Below are 27,996 nucleotides of genomic sequence, written 5' to 3'. Positions count from 1 at the left end.
ACATACTGAATATAAATGAAAGAAATGTTATAGCAACATTATATGAAAATAACAATAATCATAGTGTAATCATCCACAGATATCTATAAGCAGGTATGAATTATTTCCAGCAGGCATGTGGAGGGCTGCTGGGTTGGAGGTCATGGGACTTATGGTGAAGGGAGAAGTGTATTAACATTTCAACACTTGCCCCCTTCATTTTCGGGTCACATAAAATCCCAGGAGTCTATTACTTGTGGGTTTTCTCCTCTTTTATGCCAAGCACAGGGCCTGACATAGCAGAGATGATAGTCCACTTATGAGTGAGGAAGAGGGGTTCTTGTTCAGACACTGATGTGTACTAAGGACTTGTCACCATTTCAGAAGCCTGGCATTTCCCACATCCTTTCAGAGAGGCTTGAATGAGCAGGTGGGGTTCAGTGGAGTAGAGGTCCTCCTAAGAGAGTTTTCCAAAAGTATTAGAACCACAAAGCTACCCTTGTCAGCTCTGGGCACTGTAAACTAGCTGGTTTGCACAGATGCTGTGTTCCCCTGGGACCATGGTGTTTCATTATTTTAATATTTTGCGGAATGGTGACAAGTGGACATGAATTTGAACGTTTCCTCTCATCCCACCCCCCTCATTTTTTATTGCTGTTGGTATGATTTAGTAAGAGCTGTTTCCCCTTTCTAGGAGGGAAATACTTCACATTCCAAGGTCTTGATCCGTGGCCACATTCTCCGGAGTGTAGTCATTTTTACTCATGGCTCATTTTTGAGATGCTGATTACAAAACTGATTTTCCTCCACAATTTAGCTTTTCGAAGGAAATCTGGCTGGGAGTAGCACATCTAGGTGTGACTCCTAATGTTCTGGTTAGAAAAATACTAAGGCTAGACGCCAGAATGTCTGTTGTGTTGATGCTTTTATCTGTTTGTTCATGTTGCAGCATGCTAAATTGTCATGTCAGTCACTGGTGACTGACACTATACTTTCCGCCGGACCGGTCAGTCACTGGTGCCGCCAGCATATCGGTGAAATCGGGTAACGTGGGCTAAACAGAAAGGAAGACAAAATAGGCTTGGCGCTTAAAGTGTTAAGAGAAAATTCATGTTGAGTGTTCAGCAAGATGATAGGTGCATGTACATAATCTTAATTCTTTAGTTTTTCATTCTGGGCTTTGCTCTAAGAGTGTGACCTGCTCTGCTTCCTTCTTTCATGCATCCAAAAAGGAGACCGAGTGTTTACTTACCCTGTTCTGAGTTGTCCTTTTATCTCTGCTGCCTCCCAGGAACGGTTTGCCTTACATTGTTGCATGTAAGCTTTGACTTAATGAACAAAATAAGTCATTCCAATGAAATGGCTTTCAGGAGGGTGTCCCTCCATTTACTGTACCACAGTCAGGGCTCCCTGGCTTTTCCTACTGGATCTTGTAGGTGTGGTCAATATCTAAAGAACCTTGAGACCCCAAAAGCCTTTGTGTGTGGGGGGGTGGGGGGGGTAGCAATGCACAGGGAAAGATGGTCATTCTTTGATGCAGATTCTTGACTTTGGCCTAAAATGGAATAGGAGGTTCTTTAGAATGATTGTTCAAACCTACTTATGGAGGGAGAGGTTGAAAAGAAATTCTCTTGTGCATTCAGATTCCTTTTCTTCTTGGTGTGACTGCTGTTGGGTTGTAGTAGTATATTTAAGTTTTCCTGTGAACAAAAGGCTAAAAATCTCATTGTTAAGCCTCATTTAAGGAAATAGTTCTCTGTTAAAATTCAGAATTATGTTTATAGATTAGGTGTATAAAATTTATCCTTTTCAATGTCAGAAAAGCCTTTTTAAAAGTTTTGATATGTTACTGCTTCTGGTTTAATTTAGCATTTAAAAAATATTATAAGGACCAAACATTCTCTAACTTAACGACCCCAGAGTTAACTATAGTGATTTGATAGATGATCTGTTAATACTTAAAGTAGGGAATTAAGCAGACAAGCGAATACTACTATGTTAAAAAATAAGGCTTGAAATAGCAATCTTTCTTTTGAATTATGCTTAGTATTTGAAGACTCTGTTCTGAATGCCTAAGTGAGAAAGCTTATCTTGTTCAGCTTGTGTTAAGTAGATATTGAGTCATTGATTCAGGTCCCTGAATAGTATGCGCAAGTGGTCACTGGCATTAAAGGAGAAAGGGAGTTAGGCACGTTTTGGTCATTCTGCAAAACAGGGTCTCAATGTTGTGATGTGGTAGGGATGGAGACTTCAGCCCTTGTTGAATGCTAAGATCAGGACTATTCCAAGACTATTCCAATACTAGGCTAGTAAAATTTTTGTCAGGAACGTTAAGTGCAAGTTAGCATTGGAGGGCAGCATCTTGGTTGTGCCTGAAGGCAGTTTGCTGCTGAATTGACTTGGGCCGGAGAGTGCCCTCGCCTGGCTAAGGCTGGTGTGTATACACCTCCTCTGTTTTCCTTGGTTTACAACCAAAGCTTCACATTTTGTGAAGCTAGTAAGTTATGTAGAATAAATTCATTATGAACATTCCACTGAATTTTGGTCAGATTCAAAAAAAATTTTTTTGTAAAATGGATTAAAAAGAACTCAAATGACTTCTCTACTTTTGTTAACTTGGTTTTTTCTACCATAGGTCTCAACAAATGGCAGCTATTACATCAGACAGTGACGAATCCTGCTGCTCCCTTACAGTGTCTGACAGACCACTGTGGATTCAGACTGGGAGCATTGACGTTAACAGTGAGACGGGCAGGTCTGTCTGTGTTCAGCTCTGCCAGAGTGAAGAGGGCACCATATCATCACTTGATCATTTCCAAAGTAGATGAGGCTAGATGTAAAAATTCATTAGTTCTTTTTCCTTAGCTTTTCATTGGTAGCTGCGTATCCCTCATGTAGGCGATCGTTTTAATGAGTCAAAATAACTTTTCATTTCGTGTTACCTGCTGTGCTAAAAAGTAGAGCCAGCCTCCTTCGAGCTTCCATGAATTGAGAGGAATTTTTCCTATGGTGGTAGAAGTTGGGTGTCAGATTGTAGAATTATGCCGAGATAGCAACTGAGCCTCCATGGATGGTCAAATAGTGGATTCCTTTATCTTTTCACTACCTCAACCTTTCTCACTTTTATATTCATTACTTTAATTTTGTAGCCATTTCTTCTTACTGTATATATAAGAATATATATATATTCATATATATATTCTTATTGAGTTAATCTCAAAACTGTCATTTACAACTCAGTGGGTGGCAAGAATGTGGCAGTGTAGTTGTAATCTATTTAAGCACATTTATGAAAACTTTGGATAATGCCTGAAAGGCTTATTTTGGTCTCTTAAATGGGAGGAAAGATTTCGGGATTCCGTTGTGCTGCTTTTGAATTTGTGATTTTTTTTTTGGTTTTCCTGAATTAAGGCTATTCGTTGGGCTGTATTGCTGCATGAGCTGTAATGTGCAAGCTGGGTCAGAATGGCACATTTTGGATCAGAGGTTGAGGCTGGGGAATTATGGACTCTTACCTGTATAGGGGTGACAGCTGCCCTTAAAATGATCTCTTAAGGGAATAGCGTCTGTTTCTATTCTGCACCTGTCATATGAAAGTAAGATCTGCTACAATCCTTGACTTTCCTGCCGACCTGAATAGGCCTCACTCAGATTGAAGCCAAATATTGACAGTTATAAATAGGAAATGGAAATGTACATGGGATTGGCTGGTTACTATTTTTCTCCTTAAATTTATAGAAAGGATATTTACTACCAAAGTTCTGAGTATTACATTAGTATAATTCTGAATATTAGTATTACATTATAGTATAATAGTTTTAGAAAATAAACACTGCTCTTAGCTGAATGTGAAATTTTAAGTGTTAATCATTCTGGTTCTTTAGAAGCAAGGACTACACCCACCTTCCACTCTGATGTGTGCTGTGTTTATGGCTAGAAGTAATTTTTCATTTCTTAGGAAGATAGAATGCCCTGTGGAATTTATTTATAGGCTTTGATTCAGTAAGTGAATGAAGCATGGCAACCGTTGGAAATTTACCAGAACTCTTTCTCCATGTTAAGAGTGGGAAAGACGCCTACTGTGAAATGTTTGGAAGTTAAATATTGGGAAGAATGGGGATTTTTCTTTTATTTTTACATTCTGTATTTGTTTTGTCTGTTATCACACTGAAAATACCTCATTTTTGGTTTAAAAATACATTTGACCAAAAAACTCATTGTTCTCTCCACAGATCACCTCTTTTGGAAGTCAAACTCCTATTGATACTGGGGATTGTAGAGGATTTCAGTGGTGTTTTTTCCACTTCTGGTATTAAAGGCAGGTTGGAATGTTAGGCATTCTGGTTATGGTATTGGTAGTAATTTTCATAAGCCTTGTCCTTTCTAATGTTCTGTTCAGAGTCCTGCTTTTTGTAGGAGGACTGGTCAGTCTAACCCAGCCGTGGGCAAACTACGGCCCGCGGGCCTGATCCTGCCCGTTTGAAATGAATAAAACTAAAAAAAAAAAAAAAGACCGTACCCTTCCGTACCCTTTTATGTAATGATGTTTACTTTGAATTTATATTAGTTCACACAAACACTCCATCCATGCTTTTGTTCCGGCCCTCTGGTCCAGTTTAAGAACCCATTGTGGCCCTCGAGTCAAAAAGTTTGCCCACCCCTGGTCTAACCAGTGTCTACAAGTTGTCTTCTAGGACACAATGGTGCTCTTTCGATGCCTCTGATGTTCGTGTCTACCTCTGGGGAGTCACCCCACACCCTCCTCTTTTTTGCTATTGGTACATGTGTGGACAGTGTGATCCGCAGCGGACTTTGACATAGCCAAGTTTTGTATATAAATGCTTCTAAGGTCTGCAGGCAGCCTGTGCTAAAGCCAGGCTGCTGGTGCTTCACAGCAGTGCACAGCAGCTAAGCTGGCTCACAAAGCTTCGTGTTGTAACCTGTGAAATGCAGTGTAAAGAACAAAGCTACAGTTCCCTTTAGAAATTTTCAAGTACAGATTGATAATGTGAAGATGACAACCATTTTATTTCTGTTGGAAAGAACACGAATGCTTCTGCTGGCTTAGAGTGGCAGTAAGTTGTTTGGTCAAGTTTTACTGATTTTAAAGAAAAAAATCAGTTGTGATCTCACAAAATCTATATAGGGCTTAATTAAACAAGGACATCACTTTTCTCATATAATTACTTGTGCTTAACTACATTTTCTTCCTTTTCTTTACTATATTTCAGCACAAAGACATTAGCAGGCTGCTGGTTTCGTGGACCTGTACCACAGTGACACAGAGAACACCAGAGCACCAGGATTGAATGAAATTGGAGACTCAGATTTTTAAAGCTGCACTAAGAAGTAAATGTTCAGGCAGTGGTTAAAACCAACAGTCTCTAAAGGGCACCTGTAAATTGTGCTATAGTAAACCGAAGAAAAGGTCTTAGGGGAATGTTTTCTAAAACAAACTAAACTATTGCAATAAATTATGCATGAGATGAGGAGAAAAGTGATGTGAAATACGCACACAAGAACTCATTTTATGTGCGAAGACAGTTCTTTTGATTGTGAAGTTCTTATCAGGAGTTTGGACAGACCTAAAAGGCATGGGATGATGGCAGAAATGTTGAATTATCTTTCATACTAAAACTTTGTTCTTTCTCCAAGGTTTATGTTACTCAGTTCAGATATGAGCAAAGGTATTTCTAAAATGACTCGCCTGTGAAACCAGTGGTCACATGTGCTGAGGCCAGTGTTTCCCTTCAGGGTGCCCCTGGAAACGACAGGAAAGATTTAACATCATCCTAAAAGGATGGTAAGGTACCCCCACCCTACCCACCCTGAAAATTTGGTCCTTTCTTTCATAAAGCAGGGCTGTATTACCTTAATACATATTAAGATGTATTTATTTGCCACCAGTATTTTAACATTTTGTGCGTTTTCATAACCCCATTCTTAACTTTTAAATTCTGAGTCAGAGTAGATAGGCTAGTGTTGATCTCAGAGTGATGTATATTCTGAGATCTAGTTCTGAAATCTACTGAGCTGAAAAGGCATTTACTCTTCCTATCATTATTAATTTTATTTAGATCCGAAAAGGTGAAAAATCTGAATTCTGATGTGGCGCTCTCCCCCCAGAGAGCTCCTCTTTCTGTGTAAGTGCAAGAAATTCTTACAGGTGTCAGGTGGGGCTTGTGCCTGGGGAACTGGCAGCAGAAACAGACCCATAAAAGATGGTGTCAGGCTTTTCATGAATTCTTACCTTTGGAAAATACGTATTATAAAAACCCTTAATTTTTCTTTTTTAATGAGCAGAGATAACCAGATTGACCTGTTAGTGCTACATTTTTAAGGTATTTTATATTTGATGGTGCCGTACTTTTAATAATAAATACTGAAGTTTTTTAGTGGCAATACCAATTTATTTTTTAAACCTGAAAGATAATCCTTATTACTTAATACAAAAGAAAAAAAGCCAAAAAACAATTCATTTGAAGCAACATAACTGAGCATTTGGCTTAAGTGTTCAAACTTTCCATAATCTTACTGTATAGGTTTGGAATTACTTAACTCCACACTCAGGATTAATAAAAGGTTCTGGGGGAGTTTTAGAACATTTAATATACCTGACTAAGGACTTGTTTCACAACTCAAAGAAGAAAAGGTAGGCACTCTCATTTCTGTGAGTTGAATACAAATCCTAATTACACTGTAAGTAATTAAAAGTTGTGACTGCATTCTAAAATTGTCTTTTTTGGAAAGTATTTATCATGAAGTCATTATACATATGATGAAATCTGAAAAAGCTCAGGAACTATGCCAGCAGGGAGTCAAGATTACAGGCCTCAGTGGCACCAGACTCTCTGCCCATCTTGTCTTTAGCTGTATTACCACCAGCAGTACCTTCCAAACTCCCTTCAAGAACCAGACAACTCATGCCATGTGAGTTGTATAAACAAGAGTTTTAAGTAAGCTTTAGCATTATTTGTGCAGAGTGATGGAAATGATAAAAGGCAAAAAAATTGAGAGATCAGGCTTTAAGGACCTATTTTTTCTCATGATAAATTCTCAAAAGGTGTTTTGTTATAAACCAGATTTTTCATTTAAAAAAAAAATGAAACTTGGTATTTAAAATCTAGGACATACCATGTTGCTATTTCACTTTCATTGCTTTAGTTGCTTAATATTTAAGCTATGCTTCATGCTACCTTTGTATTTCAAATCTTCAGAAGCCTATTTCATTTTGTAGACTTGAATGACAAATTTCTCATCTAAAGTATGCTGAGACATAAATGTTAAAAGAATGTTGTGTAACATCCAATAAAGTCTTGATATTTTTAAAAATTTAGTTATTTATAAACTATTTACTTTCTAGGAGTTAGGTTTTAAAGGTTATTGAAATTCAACCGCTAGTTGTCCTTTAAGGAGCTGTTTTAAGTAGCATTGCTTCCTTAGGAGAACCTATAAGTTCTTAATCACTGGAGGGATTTTATGGGACTTCTTTATGTCTAAGGCTGGAGGAATGTGAATGATGGAAACAAATATCTACTGGTGGGTTGTTTGTTTAAAGGACTCCTGCTCTTATGGATAATTGGTTGCTTCTTTAAAAGCCCAGCACATCCAATGTGAAAGTGAGGTCAAGTGTTTGATCAGAAACCACTCAGCTGTCAGGGAAAAAGTAGCCTCTTAAAACTTACCAGACAATTGAAGTTTTTCTGCACTGACCCAAAAACTTAGGTCAGTGTTCTTCCCCCCCATTTTGTGTAAAGCAATCCTTTGGAAGGCTGCCAGTTTTTCCAGAGTATACATGGAGTCTTTAATTGCAAACATTCTCCCATTTCAGCTTATCTAAATGAGTGTAGAAAGGAGGCCACTGGAATCTGGTAATATCTTTTCTTCCTCAAGTTTCTCACTAATGATAAGAGAGGTAGAGAGAACCAGGGAAGATAAATAAGCCATGAGCTCAGGATCTGGAAGGCCTACACGAGATCTCTCCCCCCTACCTCCATACCATGGTATCCACCTGATGGTGTCATGACGTGTGCCAGTATGTTTACAGACACAATTCCTACCAGATACAAGGAATGAGGGATGCAACCCATGCATACCCTTAGGATCTTATTCATGCCCTGGAATCGTGTGGACTGTACCAGCACCTCCCTGGGCATGGTGGGTATGTCACTGCAAATATGCACTGTGGCTAGAAGCCGTTTTACTGCTTTTATAGCTCATTTTTCTCTTTCAAGTAATGATGCCTCCCTCAGTAGTCAAATAGAGCATCCTGTGTTTTTAAAGCATACTTTTCTCTAGTGGTGAGTGTCTTGCCAAATCTCTGCTTATTCACAATGAAATTTCATGACCTAACAACACCTTTGCTTAGATGTCAAGAAGGTAATGAACCTGGGCTGAAAGAAGATACAACTCAGGAATACTGTGCCAGAGGAAGGAAGAGCTGGCCAAACACAGGCTAGGTTATTGTCCTTAAGAGTTAAGAACACTTCTGGGTTAGCCCTTTCATTATTCCCTCGTGAAGCATGTGAGTAGAAGCTTCTAACATTGGTGATATTAAGAGAAAGATGACATGGGTTCTGATCTTAGTTCTATCCAAGATCTTCCTGCAAAAAGAACCAGGCCTGGCCGCACTGGCCAAAATGGGGTGCGGAAAAGAAGTGTCTCACTCAAGCCTTCCTTTTCTCCTTAGCTAAGGCCCAAAACATGGGAGACAAGGGAATCTTTACTTGAACGAAATATTCTACAATCTTGTGTTTTTGAATTCTAAGCTCATCCCCTAACTCCTGTGGATCCTAAGTCAAAACAGAAACCTGTGCTCTAAAGATGATGAATGGGATCAGCAGCGTGAAGAAGTGGTGGGAGACGACTGTGTCCGGCCCCAGAAGAGCATAGCTGGCCTTTAGTAAGACAGAACCACCTTACAGAAGGCAGTGAACGGGGCCATCCTTCACATGTTTAAATGCAGCTGCTTTCGCATCTGTAGAAGACGGACTGGAAAAGCTTTTGCAGCAGCAGCAGAAGCTCCAGACTTTGATGCCAACTCCGCCAATGGCAGAACCCAATACCAGTGTCACACAGCCCTAGGAAGTTATCAGACCTTTCCTTCCAGTTGACTTCACAAGGCAAATAGCATTCTATTTTGGGACCAAACCATTCCTACAAGTCTTGTCTACATCTGTCATGATACCTGAGCATAGCAGCCCCAGTGCCCGATAGGAGTTCCCATTGAGATAGGCCGTATTTTTCAGCAAGCCAGAAACTAGTAGCTGGGACTGAGTCACGTCCACAATTTGTTAGCTATGGGCTTCCTTGGCAGTGGGGCAGCAAGCCCTGTGTTTAGCTAAGGGGAAAGAAAATGTGAGCTTCCAGTTTCCCCTTGAGTGAAAGGAAGAAGAAGGTGGGGCGTCCTCTTTCTAGTTCTGGCTGACAGAACCCGTGTGATGGAGCCTATTTCTAGATGGTGGATGTGAGGGTTGGAAAATTAGAAGAAAATGGCATATTTTTGTTGTGGAATATTTCAGACATTTGTAGAGGTACAGCAGTTTAACAAACTATGTACCCATCCCTAGTTTCAACCAGCTTGTAGCCAGGAAGACTGAAATTTCTGATGCTTTGAAAGATGAGGGCAGCCTAGTCACTACTTTTCATAAACTAATTTTATAACTAGTTTGCCCCTTGAAGGGTTGTAAGCAGTTATTCTTAGGCTCTGTGGTTATTTTTTACCACAGCACTTGGGCTGGCTAGTAGCAAGTCATCCATTTCCCATTCTCAGTCTAGTGTTGGTTAAGGGCTGCTCTCCCCCAACACAGGAAGTGAATGGAAAATGATCGCCTCTCTCCTCTGTACAGCTTTAATTTTGCAGTTCCCTGAAGGAACAGGTTTTCTAGTCCCTTCTGGTAGAACATGCACACATTTCCTTTTTTAAAGGACCCAGATGACAGGAGGACAGCCTGTGACTTCCGTGGTGCAGAGGGGGCAGGCTGAAAGACAAGTTGCTCAAACTGCTCCAAGGAGGTTTTTTGAAGGTGGCAGCTATGCACCAAGCACACAACATAGACCGATAGGAGTATTGGAGAAGTCAGGGGTGAGTTAGGGAGTGAGAGGGAAGTGGTCACAGAAGGCAACATGAACAGCAGCCAGGCTGGCAGCCACCTTGGCTGCAGGTTCACAGGCTGCACCCACAAGACTGCTGGGGCTCTAGGCTTTCCCTTTATTTAAAGGGCAAGCTTAAGATAACAGGAAGTTTTTGCTAAACCAGTTTATAAAAGACAAGATTTACAGATCTGCTTAGCTGGGGCATCAGAGCTGATATATCTTTAGTCAGGTTTACATTTAACACCTGCTGCTGGTTCCCCCAGGAAACTAATCAAGTAGTAAAATGCACTAAAAAAGTCCAAGTCTGCTCTTCCTGATTCTGTCTGGATTTTAGCTTAAGAGCTGTTTGAAGGTGTTCAGCAATCGTGTAGAGGTCAGCTCAGAGACCAGAGGCACACCACAAATAATCCCAGGCCTAGCAACATTTCCTGGGGGCTGTGCCCTACTTCAACTACACAAAACATTAGAAATACACTCGGCATTTATGAATTAAACATTTGTGACTTTGACAATACCTGAGCCATCTGAATGTCCAAGTGTGAGGGCTTGTCACTTTACTGAAGCTCAGATGTGGGCCCAGGGCTGCGATGTCCAGGTCATTAGCTAGTAGGTTCGGCCACTCCCCAGACTTGCATTTCCTCACCCAGTGTGACAGTCTTCCTATAAGCACAATAACTTGTAAAATCATAGGATATTGGGGGGGAGGGGTAGTGGAGCCAGAGGATAGAAATAACCCAGATGAACTGTTTGTGAGGGAAGGGAAACGCATGCAGAAGGTCGTTTCTAGAAGAGGCTGGATTTCAAGAATAGAATTTTGGTTCCATGATGTGAAGAAAACTACAGAAACCACTAGCTGGTGTGAATTTATAGTAATAGTCCTAGTTTCCTGGGTAAGCCTTGTACAGAGGCTCCAGTGGATGGAAAAGCTGCTCATGTGAAAGTTGGAGAGGTGATTGAGAGACGGTGCGGACATATAGAGGACATGAGATTCAATGGAAATGTGATCTGGGAGAAAGGGGGGAAGCTGACACTAGAGGACAAGTTGGGGATTTTTGAAAGTCCAAAGACAAATCCTCACAAATATCTAAGATGCAAAATTGAAAATTTAAAAATCAGAAGACATGCTTACAAGCCAGGTTGAACATTTCAGTATCTGAGGACATTCTACATGGCTACACAGGATGGGGCTCACCTGATTTTAAGGGGCTTTCTTTACAAACTCTTCTTTTTTAAAGTTCCTTATTGTTTAAAGTATTACATGAGTCTCTTGTTTTTCCCCAATTGACCTCTCCCCCCGCCATCCTCAAGCCCTCACCCCCCCCCCCCACCATCTGTGTCCATTGGTTTTGCTCATATGCACGCATACAAGTTAAGCTACAATTACTGAATTCACTATTGAGAAATCCTAGCTGAGCCCTCCAAAGTGGCCAGAGCTGCACACCTGTGCATACAAAAAACTGCAGAAACTGAACTCTGGAACCCAAGACAAGGGCCCTGACGAGATGAAGACAACAGGTTGTCTTTCATTGCCTCCCACACATTCTTTGGGAGGTGACAAGCAGCACATAAACCTAAGCTGACATTTGAATCACTTGCTGGATCTTAATATTTTGAGAAAAGCTAGTTGCTACTTATCTTGAGATAACATATTGGTTAGCAGCAAAGGAGACATTTTAAAACACAGTACTAAATAAAGAGCACAGAATCTGAACACTCGGGTAGTGATAGTTCACATGGAGACCACTTATTGAGCAATGTGCTTTCTGACTAATTTACTAAGTTTCTAGTAGAGCAGCAGTGCTATTTTGAGAGTAAATATGGCCCTTACCTTCTAGGAGCTCTTGGTCTATTCATGGAGGCAGATAGGTTAAAAAAACAAAGTATGTCTTTGAGCCTTCAAAAATACTCTAGAACAGTGGTTCTCAACCTTCCTAATGCCGCAACCCTTCAATACGTCATGTTGTGGTGACCCCCAACCATAAAATTATTTTCATTGCTACTTCATAACTAATTTTGCTACTGTTATGAATCGTAATGTAAATATCTGATATGCTATATGTGTTTTCCAATGGTCGCGACCCACAGGTTGAGAACCGCTGCTCTAGAAGGAGATCCAAAATTATTTTGATCCTTTGCAACAGCACTGGAGTAATATATGCAATGTCACAGTATGATTACTGTAAATTTTGGCATACTTGTTTTGGTTGGAGGAAGGCATCACTGAACTTTAAATCATACTTTAGCAGCAGAAGGCAAACAGGCTACCTTCTTTCCTTCCACTAATATCTACTTTTCAACAGTTTAAAGGTTCTTCTATTGTCAAATGTTTTCAAAACGTTTGAATCTACCTTTCCCCCCAGATTTTGGAAGTAGAGAAATAACAGTGGTACATATAAACTTCTAGGCTTAAGCAAACTTCATTTCTTTCCATATACATTACTTGGCCCACTCACTAGAGGCATTTAATGTGGGCCTTGTTTGGTATCCTGTATGATTTCAGGAGGGTATGTGTGTGTGTTGGGGTGGGTGGGGGGAGGCCTAAAAAGCAACACCTCTACACCCTGCAGGAATGGTAGTGTCTTCACCAGGGCGGTTTCTAGGCAAACAAGATTCCTATTCCTTGGAGCTCAGCTAGTCCTTCAGGAATCTCAGTCCCAACCTTTGCTTAGTCTCGGCCATTGAACTCAAGTCAAATCTAAGCAAAATATAGTCCATAATATTTTCATAGTAATATTAAGGGATTATCTGCTTTTTTTCACCATCATTCTGTCATGAGCATGCAGAATTTTCCAGACGACATGTGATACTGTGACAATGAGAATCTTCTATCAAGCCTCATGTTTAAGAGATTTGCAAATATGTAGAATGATGTCACTCATTAAAATGTGTTTTGATTTGGAAGATCTTTTTCTAGAAATTTTTCTATTAACATGAAATGTATTTACTTTTAAAGAATTGACTAAATATTTAAGAAATTTGTTTTAATTCTAACGTACATATCAACAGAATACTCTTTAAATGTTTTGGAGTGGGAAGGGGTCTGAGCACGACTCCCGCCTGACACGGACGCGCAAGAAGCACTTGCCGCTGATGCTGCACCACCCAGTTCTATGTTTCTGTACACGCGCAGGATTTCTCAAACCTTTTGGGGAAAATTTACCATAAAAGAATAAAAAAAAATTAGCAATATTCTTTCTCCCTCTCCCCTAGTAAATTCTGTGGAGAATTTCTTTTCAATCTGGGAGATAAGCTTAGCAAATCAAAGTCAATACTGTGCATAATTCCACTATCCACAAAGCAACAGCCTAAAGGGCTTTGAGAAGAGATCAAAGAACCAGCACAATCCTTAACATGTCACTTAGAGTTACGCATGTACTTCATTTCTGAGATGAAACATGGCACTGCCTTTGTCACAAACCAGTAAAACTGGAAGCTTTTCACCAGCATCAACTAATGAATATAAAAACCCCAAATAAACACCTACCTTTGAAACCTCTGGGTTCACGTAGTCTAAAAGAATATTTTATTCTGGGATTCACATATCACCATTCCTGAATGAAGCTATTTTAAGTTGAAAATAAGAGATGCTTGGTCAAAAAAAAAAAAATGATTTCATAATATCTGGAAACCTGGGGAGGGCCAACGCTTGAGGTGGTTTCTGAAGTCAAGTACAGGGTAGAATGGTCAACTCTTTCAAGGTCATCCTCAAGGTAGCAACTAAGACTTCGGGCAAATCTGTGGAGTCCAGTAACAATGACAGTGCCTGAACACTGCTCCCAGAGCCAGAGAAGCCTTCTGCTTCAGCTGTCATGGGGACAAAATTCACAGGCGCAGACTGTCACAGAAAGCATTTATTACCACAGAGGAAATCAGGAGCCCATGCCTGGCAGCCTGGGCAGTGCGTGTGATTGGGAGAGGGCAGTAGGCAGGACCCCCATCAGTCATGTCTGGGCAGTCTCTGACCAGCAGGTTTGCTGGGTCCAGGAGAGCTGGCGTCTGGGCTCGTATGTTTGTATGGCTCAGGAGGTCAGCCTTAACAGGCTCCTCCTGGACAAAACAAAGGACAGCCAGAACCAGGGACAAGAGCTGCACAGATACCAACTTAAAATGGAAATCAGATTAGGTTCATTACATCAGGACGTACATTTCACCCTGATCACAAAACACAAGGAAGGGTGCACTGGGCTCTACTGGATGGCCTTTGAGATAAGATGCTTTTAGAACGTAAACATTGGCAGGGCCTTTCCCCTTGCTACCAGCAAGCAGCACACAATTTACTAGCCAGCTTTAAAAGTTACTGTTATCTCTGTTATCTGTTATTATTTGGGTTTTGAACAAAATTGATGGAGTAGGAGCCAGTAGAGGAATCCTGTTTGATCTGGAAATTTTCTGTGGAGAGTCCAAAAGGTCGGAGAACCAAGTTCCCAAGATCTTTTAGTTTACCTGCAATGTAAAAGCAAAAACGCAAATAAATATGGGGAATGAACAGAAGCAGGAAGACCCCCATTGAGCTCGCCTTACTATCCGATTACAAAATATAAAGAGCATCTCTTGGTAGTGACAGAAACTCCTGCTTTTAAATGATGAGGCCTCAGTCCCCAACTTCCCCTCTGGAGTGCAGTCACTTCGATGCCATCCACCCTGGAACCTGTGTGTACATGAGCAGGAGGGAACCCAGCTGGCTTCTGGGAGAGCAAAACTTCCTGGCCAAACTGGCCAGACCCACCAAAGGACATAGACCAGTGGTTCTCAACCTTCCTAATGCCGCAACCCTTTAATACAGTTCCTCATGTTGTGGTGACCCCCAACCATAAAATTATTTTCGTTGCTACTTCATAACTAATTTTGCTACTGTTATGAATCGTAATGTAAATATCTGATATGCAGGATGTATTTTCATTGTTACAAATTGAACATAATTAAAGCATAGTGGTTAATCACAAAAACAATATGTAATTATATATGTGTTTTCTGATGGTCTTAGGCGACCCCTGTGAAAGGGTCGTTCGACCCCCAAAGGGTCCGGACCCTCAGGCTGAGAACTGCTGACATAAACTCTGGGGTGAGTGGTGGCCAAATCACCTGCCAAGGGCACCCTGCCAATCCCCACTGCCTGGCGGTGGGACACAGGCCTCTCCACATCTGTTCTCAACTTCCACACCAAACTCATCACTCTCGGGGAAGGGGTGATCTTGTTCATTTGTGCCAGGAGCCGGTCCATGCTTGCTGTTTCAAGGGACCTGGCATATATGGCATACTGTTCTTAATATGTTTGCTCACCTTCTTGGCACTATGTGTTTTAACCAAGGTCTCTGAGAAAGGTTGTTTCCCCAGGTAGGGATTTTCCCCTGAAGTTAGGGAGGGAATAAAACCTCTTAACTAAGTGTTAGGCGGGTAATTAATCACTTTAACTACGAATAATCATGCTTAAGCTACATAATCTTTACTCCCTGGAATGGAGATAAGAAACGCCCTAACCTTTGGAATAGAGATTGATAGGATTGGAATCAACTGGTATAAATACAGATGTAACAAGACAGAACTTAGAAGACAGAACCTACACAGAACCTAGAGACAGAAGAACTTTGCTGGAGAGAACATGGCAAAAGATCCTGGACAGAAACTGGCAACAGAACCTAGAGACAGAACCTAGCGAGAGAACATGGCAAAAGATCCTGGAATGAACCTGACTATAGAACATGGCAAGAGAACCTGACTAGAACCTGGTGACTGAACCTGGCTGGAGAACCTGGACAGAACCTGGCTGGAGATCCTAACCAGAACTTCGCTGGAGATCCAGACCAGAACTTCACTGGAGATCCAGACCAGAACTTGGCTGGAGATCCTGGCTAGAGGTCCTGGCTAGGCTGCTGATCAACTGAACGCTATCTCCGTGTCATTCCTTCTTCGCCAACTCCGTCCACACCTTTGGGGACCCCTGGACCTGCTGGGGTTGGACTCCAGCACATTTGCACAAGCCTGTCAACCTCAATAGTCCAGCCTTCTCTCCCCAAGTTTCAGGCTTTAACTACCGGCGACTTCCTGTCCTAAAGCCAGAACTGAGACACATGGTGTAACCAAGGGATTTTATGCTGATTCTATATACAAGAAAGTCATGGAGCTTGTATGTCAATAGTTGAGGGAGTTTCTAGAACATTTGAGAGATTCTTAGGGATTTTGGGGGCAAAGGGATGGAATATTTGAAACCAGGAGTGTTTTGGAAAATATTGGCTAGGATGAGTGAAAAAGCAGTTTCAATCCTTTCTAAAACTGTTCTTAATTTTTCTTGCAGGTCTGCTTCCAATGGAGATGAGAATGGGGGTAAAAGGGAAAGAAACCCCAGTCACCAGAGGTACAGGGTCCTCCCACCTTATCCCTGTTAGCAACTTTGTCCCTCTGAGGCCTCCCATCTTGAAGTAAAGCCCAGGTAAAGAACATGAAGATGTCTGTCCTTCAAATGTCCAGGCCTGTACTAATAACTCATGGAAAGAACTTTTGGTTTCATTCTAAGATTTATCCCTCTGAAGCTCATCACATTCTGAGAAAGCTCCAGGAACGCAGAGCAACCATTCTCCAGGCAGGCTTCCCAAACATAAACCTGGAACGCATGCTCAGTGCTTCTCTTTAAGGAGCACCACTGGCGTAGAACTTGTCCCTGCACACAGGGGGTAGCACAGAGCATGGTCTTGGTAGAGGAATGCAGGAATTGGGGACCACACCAAGCAGAGACAAGATGGGGCATCCTCAGGAAAGTGTCACCCAGAACTTTGGCAGTCTGTCTTGGCGTTGAGGAGAGGGAGGAAATGAATATTTTAAGAAGCCCAATAAAATGTCCCTGCTGGCATAATCTGTGGCTCCTCTGACACAGCAAGTGAGCACGCATCTTGAGAGTCCCAAGAGGGCAATTTCATTTGGAGGAACCCCTGTCCAGAGCCACTACTTGGGTGGAAGATTCACGGCAGGCCCCTCCCCAGGTAGGCAGGAGTGAGCAGTGTGTCCAATGGGTGGAAAGGGAGGAGGGAGGGTGCATGGCATCAGGTTTAGGTTCCCACAAGCCAGGCCCAGCGTCTATGGTTCTTGTGTCATAGGGAAGGTCACTGATGGTTTAAGTACTGAGCTTTTGGGGTTGTTAGTGCTGTGACCAGAAGAGGAGAGCCTGGAGGGGGCTGACAGAAAGGCAGTGCCACATTGTGGGAAAGAGGCCATTTATTCACTGACCAAACATCTGAATGTATACGATGTTGGATATAGCAACTCAGAAATGAGAGGGGGCCAGTCGAACCTAAGGGAACAGCGAAAAACTTTCTGGTTGGACCAACAAGTTTCTAGCATCTGAAAAGTTCACCTTTTGCTGTTTAAGATGATGGCAGAGAAGCACCTTCAGTAACGATCATGCTCCTAAAAAGATGCACATTCACACACATGAATTTTCCTGCTGTTTAAGAGTCAGGTTGGACACTCAGACAAAAAGCAGCTTCCTTGTGCCCAAGACAGGCTCATTCGCCTGTATGTGCCACACTTTTCATTGGTGGCCAAATTCCACCCCCACCCCGCCATCCGGGCAGTAGTCCATTAGGTTTCCCTATTCCCCCTGTAGCAAATCTGGCACCATCACTCAGCCTGACTTTGGGGAGCTTTGTCCAGGACACCTATTTCCACCTCATCACATCACTGACCACATGCCTGAGATCCTTCAAACCTCAGATTCCCTGGCTTTCGTGGCCATGACGTTAATCTTTCCAGAGAAAAGGACAAAAGCAAACACTCCCGTTGTGACCACTTTCCTCAAATATAAAGCCAATCGGATCATCCTGTGCTCAGCAAGGACTGTGGCACTGGGGCTGAGGCCACCTGGGTCCCCACTCCTGTTCTGATGACATTTATAAATGACAGGCTGAGAAGGCAGGGCAGAGCATGTGTTACCCATTCCGAATTTCAATCAGGATTTTTCCCCTAAGGAGGGGGGTATATAAGTCTTCTAACAAAAGAAAGTCAAGTTATAGAGAGAAAAGAAAAACCTGAATAAAAGCTCATTTTGTTCAATAACCACATAATTTCCTACACCAAGCAGTTTTTAAAATCTTTAACTACCAGTGCTCCAGCAGAAGCTATCATTCCCACAGAAACTCGCACAAAAAATCATGCCAAGTCCATGGCAAAAGCTTGCTCCCCTTCTAAGGAAGTGACGCTATTTTGCACTCAGAATGACCACCCTCCAAGGCTCTCACGGCACACAGACCACAGCCACGCCACCGTGACAAGGAGGGGAGAACACCCAGAAAGCTCTTGTGGGGCTGAGTCCATGCAGAGTGACTTCTCTCCTCACACTCCCCGATGGCAGGTAACACCCACAAGCAATACTTTTATATTCATTAAGAAAAGAGTCCAGCTATTAATACTATTCATGTGTAACAACAAACCAGTTATTACTTACCAAGCAACTTAAATTGTTTAAGTCGGATGGGAGATTTCATTACCGAAGCAACTGAAGGAATTAATTCAACTTGAATATTTCACATGGAGGGAACAATATAAGTAAAATCCAAAGCCATGAAGATATTAGAATTTACAGTGACGGGGACAGATGGAAGTTTTGATCCCAGCTGCCATTGACGACACAATCAGGCTCAGTTTGCACTCATTCCTTCCCGGTTTTGCACAAAGCCTGGAGAGCACTGCCTAGTTGTCTTTCCCATGTCCACTGTGGTCATCCATAAAGCCATCTCTTTCAGCAGGAAGTCTAGCTCAACTAAATGCACTTACTTTTTTGGGGCTAAAATAAAGCATCATCGTTAGGAGAGAAACGCTCTTTTTTGACAAAAGAGAATCTCCAAAATAATTTTTCTGCTCAAACATGGTGTAAAGTTTAATTAAATAAGTAAATTAGAGAAAGCCTTTTGGGGAGAAACAGGGGAAGGCTCTAGAACAGCCGTGGGCAAACTACGGCCTGCGGGCCGGAGGCCCGTTTGAAATGAATAAAACTAAAAAAAAAAAGACCGTACGCTTTTATGTAATGATGTTTACTTTGAATTTATATTGGTTTACACAAACACTCCATCCATGCTTTTGTTCCGGCCCTCCGGTCCAGTTTAAGAACCCATTGTGGCCCTCGAGTCAAAAAGTTTGCCCACCCCTGCTCTAGAAAGTGCCAGTCTGAAGCAGCTCTCCCTGGAGCCTGCGTCCAGCCAGCAGAGCCGGAGGGCTGTGGATCGCCTAGCCCATGGTCGGCAAACTGCAGCTCGCAAGCCACGTGCGGCTCTTTGGCCCCTTGAGTGTGGCTCTTCCTAAGCCTTAGGAGTACCCTAATTAAGTTAATAACAATGTACCTACTTATAAAGTTTAAAAAATTTGGCTCTCAAAAGAAATTTCAATCATTGTACTGTTGATATTTGGCTCTGTTGACTAATGAGTTTACTGCAGCTCGCGAGCCACATTGTGGCTCTTTGGTCCCTTGAGTGTGGCTCTTCCACAAAATACCACGTGCGGGCGTGCACGTACAGTGCAATTGAAACTTTGTGGCCCATGAGCAGAAGTCGGTATTTTGTGGAAGAGCCGATATTTTGTGGAAGAGCCACACTCAAGGGGCCAAAGAGCCGCATGTGGCTCGCGAGCCATGGTTTGCCAAGCCGCAGTTTGCTGACCACTGGCCTACGCTAATGGGCTCTTCTCAATCAGCTCTCTTGTCAGAGTGATCCGTGGGGAAATCTGTTCTCATTCTCTGGGTCCCAACACTTACAGCTCATAAAAGGCCAGGCTCAATTTATTATAAAAGATTTTAGGCACATGTGACTGCATTATATTAAATATAAGTCATGTGACAAATTTAGAAAATATTCGTAAGGAAGACCCTATACTCAATCTTGAGTAGGGAAACATCAGGTTATAAGCAGAATATGCTGGGCAGACTATTCATGAGGGGGTTTCTCTGATTCCAACTATAAATCTGGCAAACAAGAGAACTAACTAAAACATGGATCCAAAGAATCTATTTGCCCTGCCCTCCACTCACAGCCTTTTCCCCACGTCCCCGTTTACTCCTAATCCCCGTCTTCTCACGTACATCTCCTCAAAGAGACTCAGTGCATTTTCAAAACAGAAATTCCCTCAATTCTGTCATGGTATTGGCTGGTAGTGACTGCATCCTAATGAATTTAAAGCCTTAAGCTGTTTACTCAGTGAAGAAACTCAACTGTTTTCATGACACTCATGATCTGAAATACAGGTTGGTGGTATCCCAGGTTGGGAACTGTGTTTGCATTCTTATAGGCAGGGAAATTTTCAAGAAAAATAAACAGCAGTTTGGGTTTTGAAAAGCTGACACCCTCTGTAAACCACAGTGCTCCTCCTGGAGTGAAAACAGCTAAGAGCTCACTAGCCCCATGGAACTGAAATTAAAGGCCCAGAGTTTGTTTCAAACTGTGGTGCTGTCCCTGGGACCCACACTTCCCAGATCCTTATGGTCAAGAGAAATAAGGGAAGCAAACTTACCTAACATCTCTTCCTTCAGTCTTTCATTTCGTTCTTCAATTTGCTTAGGTAATCTCTGAGGGAAAAGAGGAGAAACAGGGATTGGTAAAAAATCCCTCAGCTTTATTCTGAATTTGAGGAACATTAAAAACAAATGTGAATGTGAGATAAGGTAAATATGTGATAAGATAGATATGTGATATTAAATAAAAAAGCAAGTCTTTGTTTGTGGGTGAGCCACACGAAGATAGGAGTTTTGTTTGGTTCACTGTTCTATGTCCAGTTTTTGGAAACAGTGGCCCAAGGAAAACCTCAATAAAGATGTGACCAAACATATACACAAAAAAATGCCTGAAAGGATACCTACCAGAATTTTACAATGGTATGTATACTTAGGTAGTGGGATTATGGGTGATATTTTAAATATTTTTGCTCATTTATGTATTTTTTACCTTGAAGTCCTTTCTTTAAAGAATCTAATTTACTGAGAAAGAATCAGATCGATAATGGATGTTTTTCAACCTTGGCACTATTGGCATTTTGGACCAAGACATTCTTTGTTATGGGGGTTGTCTTGTGCACTGTAGGATGTTGAGAGCAACCCTGGTCTCTACCCACTTAAGACGTCAATAGTACATTCCAGTCATGACAATGTCTCCAGACACTGCCAAACGTCCCTGGGAACCAGATCATTCCTAACTGAGAACCACTGATCTAGATTAGAGTCTCCTCTGGTCCCTTTTAGCTCTGTAATTGGCCCCAAGTACTCTGGGATTCCAGTAATAACTCTATTATAAGAATTAAAATAAATTATTGATACATATAAAAACTAGCATAAAAGGCTTCCTTTCACAGAAGGCTTAAAGCTAATATGACAAGGATAAAGGCTACCAAGAATCTGGCCAAGGTTTTAAGTATTCCGTTTCGTCATGTCAAAGTTAGTTGATCTTACCACTATTCAGAGATATGTTAAAAGTCAAATAAAGGATTAAAACTGGTTTCAAATTGCTTATGTATTTTAATTATCCAAACCAGGCCGTCTCCCATTACTCCATTTCTAGATAAATAAGAGATCTGTTATTATGGAAGGAAGTATGTATAAAAACAGAGTAAACCACCTAGGATATTATTAATGCGAAAAGATCAGTCAACACTTCTCAGGTTTGCTCGGTAGAATAATCGTTCCAAGAGATAAGTGAGAAATCCTGCAGAGCAGGGCAGACAGGAAATAGAAACAAGTGAAGGAATCGGCAGAAGGCAGTATGGAGCAGTGTGGCCAGCAGTGGGATGGGAGAGCTCTAGCCAGATGGTGCATGCAGGAGTTCAAGAAGAACCCGGTATGTCCACATCTTCCAATTTTAAAAAAATATATTTTTATTGATTTCAGAGAGGAAGGGAGAGGGAGAGATAGAAACATCAATGATGAGAGAGAATCAATGATCGGCTGCCTCCTGCACGCCCCCCACTGGGGATCGAGCCCACACCCAGGCATGTACCCTGACAGGGACTGGGACTATGACCTCCTGGATCAGAGGTCGACACTCAACCACTGAGCCACACTGGCCAGGCCTTCCTATTTATTTTCAAGAAGAGTATGCTTTGATTTTTATCTAGTCAAATCTTCCCATTTTTCAATGTTGACAAGTGGCCTCAATTAAAAAAAGAAACAAAAAGCTGGCTTAAACAAAACATGTATGTAGATCCCCACCTCCTGTCTGCTGGCCCATGTTCTCCCAGGTGGGGCTCAAGACAGGCTTCTCCACCCGAACGGCTCTCTGCAGTGAAGAGAGCTGTTTAGTTAAAACCAGGTTTCTCAAATTGATTTGACCACCATTATTATGGGGTAATAACATATGCACATCCAATTCAGTAGTACATCCTTTAGAATATATGCTGCTCTATGCATTAGGGACAATCACAGAGTGGTTTTAAAGGTAAAGTACAAACCTGAAGTTATTTTTAAAGTGGGAAAGCAGTAACATTTAGCTAATTTACAACTGACATGAAAATATTATAACATCTAGCCCAGCTGGCATGGCTCAGTGATTGAGTGTTGACCTATGAACCAGGAAGTCACGGTTTGATTCCTGGTCAGGAAACCTGTGGGCTGGATCCCCAATGTGGGTCATGCAGAAGGCAGCCGATCAATGATTCTTTCTCACCATTGATGTTTCTCTCTCCCTTCCTCTCTGAAATAAAAAAATATATATTTAAAAAAAAATTATAACATCTAGAAGCAAAAGGAACGCAGTGTTGGGGATAAGACTAGAAGTCATTTTAAGAAAGACAAGAAGGTTAGTTTAGGATAGCAGTTCTCAACTTGTGGGTCGCGACCGCTTTGGGGGTCGAACGACCCTTTCACAGGGGTTGCCTAAGACCATTGGAAAACACATATATAATTACATATTGTTTTTGTGATTAATCACTATGCTTTGATTATGTTCAATTTGTAACAATGAAAATACATCCTGCATATCAGATATTTACATGACGATTCATAACAGTAGCAAAATTACAGTTATGAAGTAGCAACGAAAATAATTTTATGATTGGGGGTCACCACAACATGAGGAACTGTATTAAAGGGTCGCGGCATGAGGAAGGTTAAGAACCACTGGTTTAGGATCTATTCAATTGCAAATGTGTTAGGCCTATGACAATAAGTAGAAACTTGGTGACTGAATAAGAAAAAGGATGACAGGAAACCAGACATTCCTTACCTACAACACCAAGCCTCACTTTGGTGTGAACTGTACTACAGTGTACAAGACTGTCCTAGTCCAACAATGAAGTAAGATTTCCTAGAGACGAAAGGTTTATACAGGTAACACAGTGAGAATGGAGTTTAAATGGTTAATGGTGAGTCTCTGGCTACCACTTTCAAGTTCTGCTGCCCATATATTATGATAGGCTCCTCAAAAGTATAGAAACGGAATGCAGTTGTGTCCCAAGGATGTTTTCAGACTCACTGCGTAGCAACACAAGGAAAAGAAGAAAAGAATGAGGTTTACCATACAAGCTTCCCTGGCTTGGTGCACTGATGGGTCTTTTTCTAGAATGGACTTGTAGTCTTCCAGGGCTTCATCGAGCTTGTCGGTGCTCTCATATAGCTCCGCTCTCCTCAGCAGGGCCCTGATGTAACTGGGGTTTAGCTGAATGGCTGTAAAAGGAGAAGAGGTCATTGTTACCATGAAGGAAAAGGGCCTATACATACTTGGCCATATCAAGTTTCTTAACCCTTTGTACGACGTAAGAGTCTATAGACACAGCAGGATGGTTTCTGTTTTGGACACGTGGCAATTAACTGGTTAATCAACTATCATTCAGGGTCGAAAGCAGCGGTTCTCAACCTGTGGGTCGCAACCATTGGAAAATACATATAGCATATCAGATATTTACATTACGATGCATAACAGTAGCAAAATTACAGTTATGAAGTAGCAACAAAAATAATTTTATGGTTGGGGGGGTCACCACAACATGAGGAACTGTATTAAGGGGTTGTGGCATTAGGAAGGTTGAGAACCACTGGAAAGGAAGAGCCATTTGTCCAAGGCTATACCTGGGGCCAGCAAGCTTTTTCTGGAAAGGGCAAGACTAAAGATTTCAGACATTGCAGGACAGACAGTCTGTCACAACTACTCAACTCTACTATTGTAGCATGAAGCAACCAGACAGTGCCTGAGCAAACAAGGCTGGTGTGTTCCCATAAACCTTTACTTACTGACGCTGAGATTCAACCTTCATATAATTCTCATGTGTCACAAAATATTATTTCTCATGGATATTGGTTTAACCAAATCCAAACACAAATCTGGAAAACACTGTCTTCCCCTTCCTCTCATTTTCCTGACATGGCTCCTCCTCTTTGGACCGCAGCTGGAAATGACTGTTGTCCAGTGCACACCCTGCTAACCAAGCTTACAATTTTCTCATCATTTGGTTACAGAGAAAGGAAGTCTGAAAATCAGCAGTTTGTTCCTAATTTAAATTTTTCAAAGCCACATATCACACTCAGATTAAGGTTAAATTCCTTCTTCCAAACAAAACTACATTCAGAATTAGTTCCAGCCCAAGATAGTAATAGATCAGAAGTAGTTAGCTACATTCTAATGTAGCATAGTTTAATTCAGATACTAAAAAGAAATACAAAATACAAAGAAAAGAAGGACCCAGTAGAGAGGATGATGAATTAATGTAAAGGAAAAAAAAAAAAAAAACAGAAGAGAGAACTCATGCTTACTATGAGAGTTGGACTAGACAGCATAAGGTTCTTTCTAACCCTATGGTTTTCTCAAAGAAATTATTATCTAAAGAGAGGAAAACAAACAAAAATACAAATTACGAAGAGTAATAATTAGCTAGTAAACCCCATGAGTAGTAAGATGCAAGGGAAAGTGATTATGTATGTTCTCCATACCACGCTGGTTAGAAAGGTAAGAAAAACGCCCATCAAAAATTTTTTGAAAACAAAACAATAGTGATCCTAAGTCTAGGTGTCTCTAAGTTGGTGGGATGGAAAGACCCTGATAGAACTCAGATAAAAAGTGGCAAAGTCTTGATTCAGTGTGTGGAACCTGAAAGGGTAATTAAAATGATGGCAAGTAGGTTTAGAAGAATTATTACATCTGAAGAGTACCAATTCCCAACAGAAACTGCCCCTTACTCCCCCAGCCTCCAAACACACAGATCCAGATGCCCTGATAGCAGCTAAGATCTTCTGTTTCAATTTCAAAGTAAAGTAATTTGGACACTATAGGACGTAAATTCTGTTCCAGCAGATTCTGCTGCCAAGGTAGCTCTGAATTTTTCTTCACGTATTTATTTATAAGCTAAGATAAACGGACTCAACTATCCATTCAAGAGCACACTTACACTACGGTGACTACAACATAATACCGCTGAGAAGGGCTAAACCACAAAGCTGCTTCTTTAAAGGCCTCAGAGGAAGGGGGCAAGGTACAGGTGCACACCCAACCCAGAGCCTCTCTCTCTGCTGGTCTAGCTGAGGTGAGGCTCTTAATGTTAACAGGTAACAAGACCAAAAAGTTGTACCTTTGCTGCAGTCACTGATGGCCATCTCTTTCTTGTCCTAAAAGGAAATATAACATTAATAGGTGTCACCCTGGTTCTGTCTTAATGGTCCAAAGGCTCAATGAAAAAGCTGATCATTAATAATTGCTTATGGGGATGCAGAATGCTCTTCAAAGAAAGCACACAAAAACATGCAACTTACTTCCAAACTAAAATTCAAATATGGTGACTTGAAAGTCTTCTGCTAACAAAATATTCAAGTAGCTTCTTCCTAAATATCTTAAAGACTGTTGTCATGGATGTATTTGATTTGCACAATGCTTTACGTCAAAATGCTGATACTGAGAAAACTTTGTGATCAATAAACAGGGCAATGACTAAAATATGGATAACTGAATTAATAACCCTCTTCTTTGGCTAGCTGACCCAAAGTAGGATCTTCTAGAAAGTATACAAATGGTATGTCTACAATAACACAGTGTGGCTTGTCATGCAGTCTCAGTTAAAACCTCAATGTATCCACTGATGAAACAAAGATACACAACAACCTACCAAATGAGACCCCTCACTGACTGAGCTGCTGAATCGAAAAGCATGGCACAGCGGACAGAAGACCAATGTCGAATGAACCTGACTCTTGTTCCAGCTCTGACACCAACCTGCTCTTTAACTCCCCAGTTCTAAAATGTCTATTTCCCCCAATTAGCATTCTACAATATTACAGAAATGTTAGTTCAAATAAATATTCAACAATTCTGTAATAGCTACTGTAGCAAATACTAAATATTTTGTAGACTATTTTAGAGCAATGTCTACCAAATTGAATTTTAGGATTTAATTAAAAACAGTTCCAGGATGGGGAGTGAAGGCTGAATGGGTGCAGGGTGTCCTTCTGGGGTCATGAGAAAGTTCTGGTACCAGATGGTGATAGTTGTATAACATTTATAAATGTATTTAATGGAACTAAACTATATGCTTTAAAAGGTTAAAACGGTCAATTTTTAAAAATATATATATTTTTGTTGTTTTCGGAGAGGAAAGGAGAAGGGAGAGAGAGATAGAAACATCAATGATGAGAGAGAATCATTGATCAGTTGCCTCCTGCATGTCCCCTACTGGGGATCGAGCCCACAATCTGGGCATGTGCCCGTGACTGGAATCGAATGCAGAACCCCTAAGTTCGCAAGCCGATGCTCTATCCACTGAGCCAAACCAGCTAGGGCTAAAACAGTCAATTTTTTGTCAGGTGCCTTTTACCCATAATAAACACAGAAGGTTCCAGAGTCATCTGGAAAACAAGGCATTATATCTCTTCCAATGTTCACAGCAATTCACATATTAAAAGTTCAAAGAAGTCTTGTAGTAAAGAAATCTGTGTAACTTTGTATAAGTCAGTATTTCCCCAATATATTAGCTTTCTATAAATCCAGGACTCACAATTTCATATCTTAAAGTTCTGAAAAGGAGTGGCTCTTTACAACTGATGTGCACATCTGCTGTGATGGTATTCTCTGTGCCCCTAAGTAAGCCTTATTAAGCTGCAGTGCGTCTTAGGAACAGTTGACGCCTTTGCGGATCAGGAACAGTGGCCTTTTACTGCAGAATCCTCTGCTTCAGGCTGAGTCTGCTAACAGCTCAGGGGACCCAGGTGTTGCCTGCTGCTTAGAGTGAAAATCTGCAAAGTGAGGTATGTGGAAAAAAATCAGAACTTCTTTACCACCCTTCCATAACTTCTATTAGTCTATATACATATATAAGTCAAAGTACATAATATATAAGGAATGTAGTTTTAAAAAACTCAATCTGCTCTTTTAGGGCTCTGACTCTCTTATGGAGGCAGGCACAGACCTGACACTCTGCCCTCAACCGTCTGCCTTTTCTCTCTCCGGACATGAAATGTAAAGCTTGGCCGGGCGCATTCAGTCAGGGATGCTGAGCCTGCAAACTTGCCTTTCAGAAATTCTTCTTAAAGCAGTGAACCCATCACCTCCGTGAATAAACTCAGAATATGGTCCTTAATTGTTCAAATGCATTAATCCTGGACATTTCCAAGTTACCAATTTTTGAATCTTCTTAAAAATATCAAAGAGTGCAACTTAAAAGAACAAAACAATCACCCACCCACCCCACTGGAAACCTATCTTTTGTAAAGGAAATGGTCACAGAGCAACTCTCTCCTGTGTTCTCCTCGCATGTGACAAAGACCACACATTGCCCTAACTCAGAACCAGGTGATTATACTAGCCCGAGCCTAGCAATACCAATAACTTGGCAACTGTGGAAACAAAGAATCCCAGTCCCAGGAGCCAGATGGGCACGGTGCATTTCTTTTGACACTGAAGGTGCCCTCGATTCCATTTAGCAGTGACAACTTCCAGTCTGAGAATGGGACAAGATGTCTCCAAGAAGCAAAAGCAAAAT

General features: G+C 41.4%; 3 protein-coding genes across 12 annotated transcripts in view; 1 reads left to right on the top strand and 2 right to left on the bottom strand.

Moving 5' to 3' along the window:
• The window catches only part of PWWP2A (PWWP domain containing 2A), a 54,642-nt gene extending 28,065 nt beyond the window's left edge, over positions 1-26,577 (top strand). For 3 of the 8 annotated variants that reach the window (XR_009453122.1, XM_059699081.1, XM_059699090.1), the window contains one exon: positions 5,211-12,975. Coding sequence is in view for 5 of the 8 variants with exons in the window: in XM_059699090.1 (XP_059555073.1) it covers positions 5,211-5,224 (14 nt within the window). In the remaining 3 variants the exon portion in view is untranslated. Of the gene's footprint in view, positions 1-2,614; positions 2,816-5,210; positions 12,976-16,366; positions 17,486-26,071 lie in introns of those variants that run through there. The other 5 variants (XM_059699088.1, XM_059699086.1, XM_059699089.1 and 2 more) reach the window with 5 other exon arrangements.
• PTTG1 (PTTG1 regulator of sister chromatid separation, securin) overlaps positions 1-27,996 on the bottom strand; it is a 373,674-nt gene that overhangs the window by 238,330 nt on the left and 107,348 nt on the right. The gene's annotated exons all lie outside the window — the stretch shown is intronic.
• TTC1 (tetratricopeptide repeat domain 1) overlaps positions 13,908-27,996 on the bottom strand; it is a 33,695-nt gene continuing 19,606 nt past the window's right edge. The window contains exons 5-8 of one of the 2 annotated variants that reach the window (XM_059699095.1): positions 25,597-25,633; positions 23,553-23,701; positions 20,563-20,617; positions 13,908-14,517 (exon numbers count right to left, since the gene is read on the bottom strand). In XM_059699095.1, coding sequence (XP_059555078.1) covers positions 14,384-14,517; positions 20,563-20,617; positions 23,553-23,701; positions 25,597-25,633 — 375 coding nt within the window. In that variant the 3' untranslated portion in view covers positions 13,908-14,383. Of the gene's footprint in view, positions 14,518-16,599; positions 16,730-20,562; positions 20,618-23,552; positions 23,702-25,596; positions 25,634-27,996 lie in introns of those variants that run through there. The other variant, XM_059699096.1, reaches the window with a different exon arrangement.

Source organism: Myotis daubentonii, chromosome 5, assembly GCF_963259705.1.
Source record: "Myotis daubentonii chromosome 5, mMyoDau2.1, whole genome shotgun sequence".
NCBI lineage: Eukaryota > Metazoa > Chordata > Mammalia > Chiroptera > Vespertilionidae > Myotis > Myotis daubentonii.
This window is presented reverse-complemented; position numbering and strand designations above follow the sequence as displayed.